At 39.1% G+C, this 10,763-nt stretch overlaps 1 protein-coding gene across 1 annotated transcript in view; it reads left to right on the top strand.

The window, feature by feature from the left end:
• CENPE (centromere protein E) overlaps positions 1 to 7,163 on the top strand; it is an 83,179-nt gene extending 76,016 nt beyond the window's left edge. The window contains exons 49-51 of the mRNA XM_039220823.1: positions 538 to 721; positions 3,495 to 3,781; positions 6,391 to 7,163. Coding sequence (XP_039076754.1) covers positions 538 to 721; positions 3,495 to 3,781; positions 6,391 to 6,485 — 566 coding nt within the window. The 3' untranslated portion in view covers positions 6,486 to 7,163. The remainder of the gene's footprint in view (positions 1 to 537; positions 722 to 3,494; positions 3,782 to 6,390) is intronic.
• Positions 7,164 to 10,763: the final 3,600 nt, after the last annotated feature.

Here is a 10,763-nt window from a genome sequence, read left to right on the forward strand (position 1 = left end):
AATTTTACCTGAAGTTTACAAAATCAACTCCTTACATCACTTTCACGCACATAGTGTAGAATACTTAATAATATATGCTCTCGTATCATTCTGAGGTGTATTCAGTTAACAAGTACGTGTCGAGAACTTACAGTGCGCTGAGTAACTGGCGGTGGACCCCGCGCACACACACATTCTGTGCTGTAAGAAGCCCGCTGGGTATTTCCACTGATCTAAAGGAGAGAGAGTGAAGGACCGCACTCCCTGGGGAGACTGCCATCCCTGCCATCATTGTGCAGGATTCCAGTGAGCACGGTGGTGGGAGTAGACTTGGTGGGTTGGAGAGGTGCAGGAGGAGTCTGGAGATGATTAGAAGTGTTGAGCGGGTAGGCACGGGAGGTAAGGTAGAAGGAGGAAGGCAAGGTGGCTTCTAAGGAGATGATGATCGAGATGGTCTGGATTTTACAGTGACTTAATGCTCTCAGTGACATTCCCTTTATTTTGAACTTTGGGGAGAAGTAAAATTATCACCTATTTGTGTATCTGCCTCCCTCACAGTTGTATCAGAATGTACGGATTCTCAGCCTTCAAATAAACCCTTAACCTGTGGAGGGGGCAGTGGCATCATACAGAGCACAAAAGCTCTTATTTTAAAAAGTGAATATATACGGCTAGAAAAAGAAATCTCTAAGTTAAAGCAACAAAATGAACAGCTAATAAAGCAAAAGAATGAACTATTAAGGTAAGATCTGCTTACATGATACCGAAATTATGCTTCTGGGTATTACATGAGGGGAGCGTGGTATACACACATGCATATATATTTTTTGCAATTGGCAACCCTTCACACAGATGGGGAAAGTCATTTTTAGAGTATATGTAATAAATGTCTTTTTTTTTTTAATTTAATTTAAATCCAAGTTAGCTACCATATAGTGTAATAATGATTTCAGGAGTAGAATTTAGTGATTCATCACTTATATCCATCACCCAGTGCTCATCCCTACAAGTGCCGTCCTTACTGTCCCTCACCCCTTTAGCCCTTCCCCCCACCCAACATCCTGCCAGAAAGCCTCAGTTTGTTCTCTGTATTAAAGAGTCTCTTATGGTTTGCCTCCACTCTCTGTTTTTATCTTATTCTTCCTTCCCTTCCCCTATGTTTTTCTGTTGTGTTTCTTCAATTCCATGAGTGAAATCATATGATATTTATCCTTCTCTGACTGACTTATTTCGCTTAGTATAATATACTCTAGTTCCATACACGTTGTTGCAAATGGCAAGATTTCATTCTTTTTGATCACCAAGCAATATTTCACTGGGTGTATATATATATACATATATATATACACATGCTTGGATATATATGTATATATGTACATATGTATATATGTACATATATATGTATATGTGTATATGTATATATATATATATATATATATATATACACATATACACACACCACATCTTTATCCATTCACCAGTTGATGGGCATTTGGGCTCTTTCCATAATTTGGCTATTGCTGACAGTGCTACTAAACATTGGAGTATATGTGCCCCTTGGAATCAGCATTTTTGTAATATATGTCTTTTAAGAGGAATAAGACTATGGTAGCACCATTCCAGATGCTTGCTATCTATCAATTGACCTATTTTTAATGAAGTCCAGAAGCAGAAAGTAAACAAATCTTTGAGGGGCAGCTCAAATACACCACAAGTCAGTATACCCAAGTCAAAGGAGAACTCCTTAAGTCTATTATTGTATTTACTTTTACTTCATAAACAGTTCTAACAAATTTAATTATTTGGCTTCTTTTTTTTTTTTAAATGTTTTTTTATTTATTTCTAGGAGAGAGAGAGAGACAGCGTGAGCAGGGGAGGGTCAGAGAGAGAGGGAGTCACAGACTGAAACAGGCTCCAGGCTCTGAGCTGGCAGTCAGCACAGAGCCTGACGCGGGTCTCGAACCCACGAATCACGAGATCATGACCTAAGCGAAAGTCGGACGCTTAACCAACTAAGCCACCCAGGCGCCCCTAATTATTTGGCTTCTATAAGAGATTAGAATCTTGTGCCACGCACTTCACTAATGATATAATAGAAGAAAAATAGGCATTAAATAAATAACTATACAAGCAATGAATTTTTTGCAATGACTACTATTAAACAGCAACAAAAAAACACAAGTAGGACATTACCTAAGTGTGGAGAGGGGTAATGACGAAGAAACTGATAGAAGAGCAGTTATGGAAAAGGGTAGACGTTAGGCCAGATGAAAGGAGAGACAGGTAAGCTTCTAGGCAGGGGCAGCATGTGTGCGGGCTTTCAGTCAGAAAGAGTAACCTGTTGGTGGAACTGAAAGACACCCAGTGCAGTCGGGGTATAGGGAATGAAACAGAGTAAGGTGCAAGAAGAGATGCCAGAGGTCACTGGTCTAGGTCACATAGGCCTTTTTGGGTCACTCTGAGGAGGCTTGGGTGATAATCTGCAATATAATGAGAAAGTTACCTCCAGTGAGGATTTAAAGCCAGGGCCCGATGCGATCAGACAGCATCTCTGGCTCTAGACCAAATAGGGAAACCCAATTTAGGAATTATTTGCTATAGTCCAGGCAAAAGATAATTTTGGCATGGACTAGAATGGTGCCAATTGGGATAAATATAAGGTGATAAATTTGAGAGATTAAGTGTGAGGTTGTGTCCATAGATCTAGATGACCAGATAAAGGAGAGCAGGGCCTCTGGGATTGGTCCCCAGGCTTCTCTCTGGATAAATGCTGGTGGCATTTCCTGCAACAAGGAATACTATAACTAATCCAGAAGCATGGTGTAATATTTCTTTTAAAGTAACAAAGGTACACTAAAGGTTTGTCTATCCAGAAGACTAATTTGTCAAGTTATTGCTGTAAGGTATCAATAGGTAAACCACTCTGGATGATCTCACTGATTCATTTGAAAGCCCGATGTCATACTCTAAGCTTTCTCTTCAGGACTCCATAGTTACAGTTGTTCAATTAATATGACCTCATTTCATTTTCTGAACTATGAAATAATCCAAGCAGGAAGCATTAAAAATATAATTTTTAATATAAGTGTGGAATTTAAAATATAAGTGTGATAAAATGGTAAATTATAACAAACAAACAAAGGGGGTTAGAGAGAGACAGACAAACCAAGAAGCTGACTCTAGCCAAAGAGAACAAACTGATGGCTACCAGAGGGAAGGGCAGGAGGGTGGGTGAAATAAGAGACAGGGACTTAAGAGCACACTTGTGAAGAGCACTGGGAGTCGTACGGAAGTGTCAGATCACTATTTTGTACACCTGGAACTAATATAGCACAGTATGTTACCTATACTGGAACTAAAATTTAAGATTAAAAAAAAAAAGACAAAATGGTAAATTATATGTTATATATATTTTACCAGAGTTTAAGAATTTCTTTAATGTAAGTATGAATAAATTTCAGGAATTCAGCAGACTTACAGTCTCTTTTTTTTTTTTTCTTTCTCCTACATTCAAGCAATAATCATCATCTTTCCAATGAGGTCAAAACATGGAAGGAGAGAATCCTTAAAAGAGAGGCTCACAAAGAAGTTACTTGTGAGAATTCTCCACAGTCTCCTAAAATGACTAGAACAGCTTCTAAAAAGAGGCCACATACGCCTTCTCAATGCAAGGAACGGAATTTACAAGATCCTGTGCCAAGGGAATCACCAAAGTCTTCATTTTTTGATAGCCGATCAAAGTCTTTACCTACACCTCAACCAGTTCGCTATTTTGATAACTCGGGTTTAGGCCTTTGCCCAGGTAGGTAAATATACTGGTTCCTTAGAAATCAGAGCATATCTGTCACAACTTACCTTTAATTTGTGGCCCCAAAGGGCAAGTTTAGACACGATGTAGTTGAGCAAACTATGGTGCACAGACTTTATTTGGCATTTCTAGGGTGAAAAAGTTTCTCCAAAGCATGGTACTAACATGCATTATTTTTTAACCCCAAGCTGTCTTTTATTCTGCCTCTTACACCTTCAGCTTTTCCCTGAGAGAAATAAGCAACTCTCTTAAGCACATGAAGACACTACTCTGTAAACAAAACTTTTACTGAAGAAGCCCTTCTTACCAATTCAGTGGGCCAGTATTTCCAATAGCATTATATTTGTTTTCCACAAGCCAGATCATAGACTTATTTCATTTGCTTATTAATTCAATCAGTCAGCGAAAAATTTTGATCTCCAACTTTGTGTCAGATACATTGATGAGCAAAACCAGACATGGTCCCTTACTCTACTGGAACTTACAGTCCAACAGGAGATACCGTAATCAGGTAGTCAAAAATAGACGGGTAAAATTCTAGAGCACAAAAGGCTGCGAGGCATTTTATGGGTCTTTATTTCAAGAGTATTAAGGAAGTCTGCCTTGAAGAAGGAAACAGATCTAAGAGGTTAACATAAATTAGCTCAACAAAGAAGAGAGGGAAAAGTATTCTGGCAGATAGAACAGTGACAGCCCAAGGTAGGAGGAGCCATAACCAGGGGAAGCATTGGAAGAAAGATGGTATGGCCAGAGCACAGTTAGCACAAGCTGCTGTGGTTGGAGTCACCGAAGACAAAGAGAAGAGCCTGGTGTGTGGGAATTCGTAGATTGTATAGAGGAAGCCTTTGAAAGATTTTAAACCACATAATGGTGGGGGATCATAATGAGTTATAAATTTTGAACACATCACCTTAGTTATATAGTAACCAACAAATAATAGGAGCAAGAGTTTATGACCATTGTCTAAGCAAGAGGTCACACTAGCATGGACCTGAGCAGGTACAATAGAGCTGGAGAGAAGTGGGTGGACAGGAGAGATCTGGGAGTGAAAGCAGTGCTGGGCACCTGACTGAATGGAGGAAGGGGTGCTGGACACAGAGGTGTGGAGCATTGCAGGAGGAAGTCTGTAATACTGCGTTTCCTGTCCTTCTCGCCACACAGCATTGATCGTGTGTGTGGCCAGAGCCCTTGTACTACAGCAACAAAATTGTACACTAAGAAGAGCAGTTGCCAAATCATTTTTGGCCCCAAGCAAAGGTTGCCAGGATTTGTGAGAGCTCTATCGTGTGACTTTAGAAGAAATCTGTCCATTCTCATCAACTTCTCACCAAAATTAGGTCAAGCCAGCAGTCTGAAAGTGCTCTTTGGGATATAGGAAGGCACCAAACAATTTGAAAAAAATTTTGAACTATTCCATTTTATGGAATAGTATTTTACAAACATTTAAGGACCTGCCATTAGCTAGCACCAAATGGAACTTTTGATGTGTATGCACACATACTATTTGAGAAGAGTCTTCTGAAAAACCAAGAAACTTTTAATCACCTCGATTTTATCTGATAATGCCAGAGGCACATGCATGGTATGAATTAATTTAACCACAAGTAGAAATGCTTAAGTGTTTTTATCAATATATGAGTCACTCTGGTACTTTTTAAGTAAAATAAAGAGTAGCCTGAAGGGACACCTGGGTGGCTCAGTGGCTGAGTCAGTTAAGTGTCCAACTCTTGATTTCGGCTCAGGTCATTCTCATGGTTCCTGAAATCGAGCCTTACCAGGGCTCTGCACTGACAGTGGGACCCTGCTTGGGATTCCCTCTCCCTGTCTCTCTGCCACTCTCATGCTCTCTCCCTCTCTCAAATAAATGAACTTTAAAAAAAGAATAGGCTGGAAGAATATATGAATCAAAAACCAACCCATTCAGACTTAAAGGACATGGTCCCAGCCTGAATTAGTAAAATGCCATTCTAAAGAAATTTTAATGTTTTTATTTTGAATTATAAAAGATAATTTAAATTTTCTCAACAACTTGAGATGATTGCAAAGACCAGGTATGCAAGATTTACTTTTATGAATATAACCACTTGAAAATTAATACCATTTACAAACAAATAAATGCAGCTGAAGTGCTTTTAAAAGGCTCAAAGAAAGTTTTCCAAAGATGGCTAAATATTCTCCAAAATAAATACTGTTTCTTTAGCATAGCATTTTTCCCCCTAACATTTAGGCAAAAGAAAACCAGACTCAATCTGTTTGATTCACTTTGAATCTCAGAGTGATGGATTTCAGTTGAGACTTTATTACTTCTTGCTTTTATGTACAAAATCTTCTTCCTAACAATTGATTTTATGAGAAAATGGGGAACAAACTTCTCCAACTCTGATAAAGTGAAAGAACTATCACTTTTTAGTGACCAAACATGAGGCTAATGACCATATTGTCATTTTTCGTTCTTCATATCTCTGCTGTCCTAATGTTTACATTTCCAGTTCTATTAGAAGTGTGTGTGTGTGTGTGTGTGTGTGTGTGTGTGTGCGCACGTGTGTGTGTGTTTTAATAAAATATGGTTACTTTCGGGTTTTTTTCTTTTTGTTTTTTCTCAGAAGAACAAATGGCTGGAGCAGAGAGCACGGGTGCTCAGCCGAGTCTTTGGCACAGCTCCTCAAGAAGAGATATGCCCGAGTGCAAGACCCAGTAGGCTTCTCTCCTGTCACTTTCCCGGGGGCCCAGCATTCCCTGTTGAGAAATGACTGCGCTTTTACTTTCTGTGCCTATCCCGGCAGTGTTCTCCCAGTCCAACTTCATTTCAGTTCAGTTTTCACTTTGCCACTCGAATTGGAAGATGAACAGGAGCTTCATGCATTCCAATAATTTAGAATGACTGATAGCAAGACCTTCTTCTTGAATGTGGTAATACTTTCGAAATTGAATTGTTTTATTTATTTATATATTTTGTAAAGAATAAAATTATTGAAGGAAATCTCCAGTCTTTCCATGCATACACAAAATGTATTCGTCTTTATTAATGTAATGTTATACCCATGACTTAGATAATTCTAAGGCATAATACAGAACTAAAGTGTCATTTAAGTAACAAAATTATGAACTACGTTTTAAGCGCCTTAAGCATTGAATAAATGTTTAACTAGTGGTTCTGGATCACAAGTTTATGTAATATTGATGGTTTCTTGGTGGGGTATTCAGGATGTTTTTGGCTGTACTCATTTGTTAACTTTCAGAATTTTGCTATGAGAATATATACATGCTTCCTGGATTTAAGTTGCTAAGGGACAACAAAGTGCTGTGACCTCTTCATTTTCTAGTCTGACCTTTGTTTTGCTGTAATAAATACAAAAATTCTCTCTGCTTTTCTGTACCCACCCACTCCGTGTACAAGCACTCTAGATTGGTTGGTTTGTTATGAGACTGTGTGAACTCCACTGCATTTTACTCCCAGCTGCAAGAACTTAATACCACTTATCCTACCCTTTTATTTCAGACATGAGGAAACAGCACCTGAGTTTCTATGAAAGTAGAAAATCTTAGAAACCCAGAGTCCCCACAGATAAATTAAGGCATCTGTGGATGGGCTTCATGCAGTCTGTAAAACCTCTGAAATTTCATGGTAACTTGTATGTAAATTTATTTTTCTAAGATACTCGGGTGCATATTTTTATCATATTTTTAAAGGGATCTGTCGCCCTGTAGGAGGTTAAGAACTATGGTTTTAGAGAGCATCTGTTATAACTTTTATATCATATGACTTTAAAAAAACACATAAAACAGTAAGTTGCATAAGGTTTAGAACAGTTAGTGATTTCAATGCATTCTTGGGTCTGATAAGATTCATTCAAAGGAAGAGGTTGTGAATTACATCATAGTCATCATTTTACAATCCATGGATGGATATTTTCCTTTAATATACTATCATAGGCATTCACTAGGGCTAGGGGAAGGTGTCCCTTCCAATAACTGTCTCCCCCAAGCCAGTCCCTTCGGAGTTGTTTTCCTTTCCAATTTTCCCCAAGTAAGACACAATAGCAGAGTTACAGATTTGACAATGTCTGCTCCTCCACTGAGTAACAGTAACTCAAGGTAGTAGATAATAAGACTAAGGCCATTAAAAGTAATTAGTCATCAGGTATCCAGTCTAGTAAAACATTGCTTAACTCTAGAATTTGAATGACCATTTCTTTTCTCAGATTTGGGAAGTTTGGGGTCATTATTTCTTCAAGTAAATTTTTTGACCCTCTCTCCCATCTTGAAGTCCCATAATGCATATATCGGTCCTCTTGCTGATGTCCCATAAGTACCTTAGGCTTTCTTCACATTTCTTTATTCCTTTTCTTTGATTCTTTCTGCTACTGGATCAAGTCTGCTATTGAACGTCTCTAGTAAATTTTTTAATTCAGTCATTATTCTTCAGACCCAGGATTTCTGTATGGTTCTTTTTTATAGTTTCTATTTCTTTGTTATTGTCATTTTGTTCATGCATTGTCTTCCTAGTTTCATTTAGTTCCTTATCTGCATGCTCTTATAGATAATTGAGAATCTTTATTATTTTGAATTCTTTGGTAATTCATAGATCACTTTTTCTTTGGAACTGGTTTCTGGAGATGTATTTTGTTCCATTGGGTCATGTTTCTGTGTGTGTGTGTGTGTGTGTGTTTATGTGTGTGTGCGCGCATGTGCGCACAGTTTCTGATTTCTTTTGCTGAGTTTTATGTATTTGAAAAAGCAAGCCACCTCTTCTAGTCTACAGATTGCTTCATACAGGGGAACACATCCACCAATCAACCTGGTCAGAGATGCTAGGGGTCTCTGAAAGCTTTTAAGGGGGATGTGACTTATCTGGGCCGTGTGGATACTTTGCCAATTAGAGAGGTTTGCCAATTTCTTTTCTATGAGCTGGGTCTCTTGCTCCCTCTGGTGTCTGAGACACAGCATGTTCTTTAATGCAATAAGAAGCCACTAGCTCTTCTTTGTTCTCATGAACCCCCAAAGCTAATGATATCCAAAGCATATCAGCCTCCCATTAGCACCCCAGGTAGGCTGGACAAATATCAGTCTTGGACAGCCCTCCTCAAAAAGAACACCAAGCAAATGCTCTCCTCTTCCTCCTTTCCCAAGTGTGCTGAACCATTTCGGCCTCCTTCTGGGGCACCACAGGCCTCTAGTGCCAACTATGCCCGTCCCATCAGCACTCCCAAACCAGACAACACAGAAACCAGTCCTTGGAGCTGCCAAATAGAATTTTGGATGAATTTTCCACTCTTCTCTTTTCCCCTATTCCCCTGGGGAACATAGGAGCCAGAGGCTGAACTGTGCTAGCCTGGGCAAGGGATGGGGTGGATGGAGTCACAGGTAAGGTGAAATGGTCCTTCTTGCCCATTTCAATACACCTGTTCTCAGCTTCCCCCTTACCCAGGGTACTGCAACTTTTTAACTGGCTTAAGTTCTCATAAAGGTATTTTGGTTCATATACTGTTTTAATTCAGTGTCTCGGGGTGGGGGGGAGGGGACAAAGGTGGGACTTCCTTTTCCTCCATGTTGTTGTCATCTCCCTCAGAATGTTGCTAAACTCTTATGATTTGGGTTTCAGTGTCATGATGAATGACTGAAGGGATGATGACAAAAGTCAACAATGAAACATGCAAGAATGTTAAAAAGCAGTAATACAGGCAGAAAACACTAAAATGGTCTGAAAATAAAGTCAAGACTGAAGACAAATAGATTATTGTTCATAGGAAACCACTTGAGAGCCTGACAGAATTATATTCAGGAGAACTGAGAGCCTGCTATTCATACTCGGCAAATACTTAACAGCCGTTTACTGTGTGCCAATCACTGGTCTGGGCACCAAAAGGTACTGTCTTAGTGAAATGCATGTTTATTTAGTTGGAAAACAAATAACTCATAATATGTGCTGATTGCATATAAGGGTGAAAAAGATACGGCCTGTGGTCTTGAAGAAATTTAGTCCATGGAAAATATAGATGGGTAAGCAAATTTTTGCAACACCGTGTTACTTAGGCTGTCACATAGAAGGCCTTGTTGAAAATCTGGGGACAAAGGGAGTCTGAAGAAAGTTGCCCCCAGAAAGAATGTTAAGAGTTGGCCTTGATTAGAGAATTTTCATATAAAATCTATTTTAAAATCCTCAAAAGTTAAAGGAAAGACAGTAAAGCAAGGAGCACAGCTGGGCATGATTAGAGATCATTAGACTCCATTAGAAGCTACCATGGACAATGAGGGACAGTTACCAAAAAAACTATATGTAGATATATGCAACAATTAAATCAGGATTTTTAAAATCAATTTTTGCCATCTAATTGAATTTTAATAATCATTAACGTTTATTAAGTATAAATGTAACAAATGTGCTGGTAGCTGTACATGTCTAGTCCTTGCTCTTCACATGCCTGAGGTGGGTGCTATGGTTACCTTCATTAACAGATGAGAAAACTGGAGTTTGGAGAGTTGTTACTTACGCAGCTAGTAAAAAGATGTGGGACTTACCTTCATCTTTCCGACTCCACAGTCTTTGTTCTTAACTGTCATGACTTTTATGAATACTCATGGCTCCAAAGAAAAAACCTGGAGAAAAACATAATCTAAAGAAGTTAACTTTTCCTCACATGAGGAGAGCAGAGTTAGGCTTGGGCTTGGCACTGAGGCTGTCTCCAAGGCATCAGGTTCCTTCCCTCACCGGGCTCTGTCCTTAATGTGTATCTCTGACCTTGTACCGAGTCACAAGATGGCTGCCGTGTCCCAAGGCATATTCACGTTCCAGGAAAAAGCAGGGAAAGGGCAGAAATGGAAAACATTTCAGAGTGGCCTTGCCTTTCTATCCAAGAAGGAAGTCCTCCTCAGCTTGTGTTTCCTTGGCCAGTTCTAGCAGCAAAAAGAGTTATGAATTTGAGAGTTTTGTTTTCCAACCTTTATAAAATAAAAGGCAGAGGAAAGTGAGGTGGGT

The sequence above is a fragment of the Hyaena hyaena genome, unplaced genomic scaffold (genome assembly GCF_003009895.1).
Source record: "Hyaena hyaena isolate Hyena2069 unplaced genomic scaffold, ASM300989v1 scaffold_914, whole genome shotgun sequence".
NCBI classification, from domain to species: domain Eukaryota; kingdom Metazoa; phylum Chordata; class Mammalia; order Carnivora; family Hyaenidae; genus Hyaena; species Hyaena hyaena.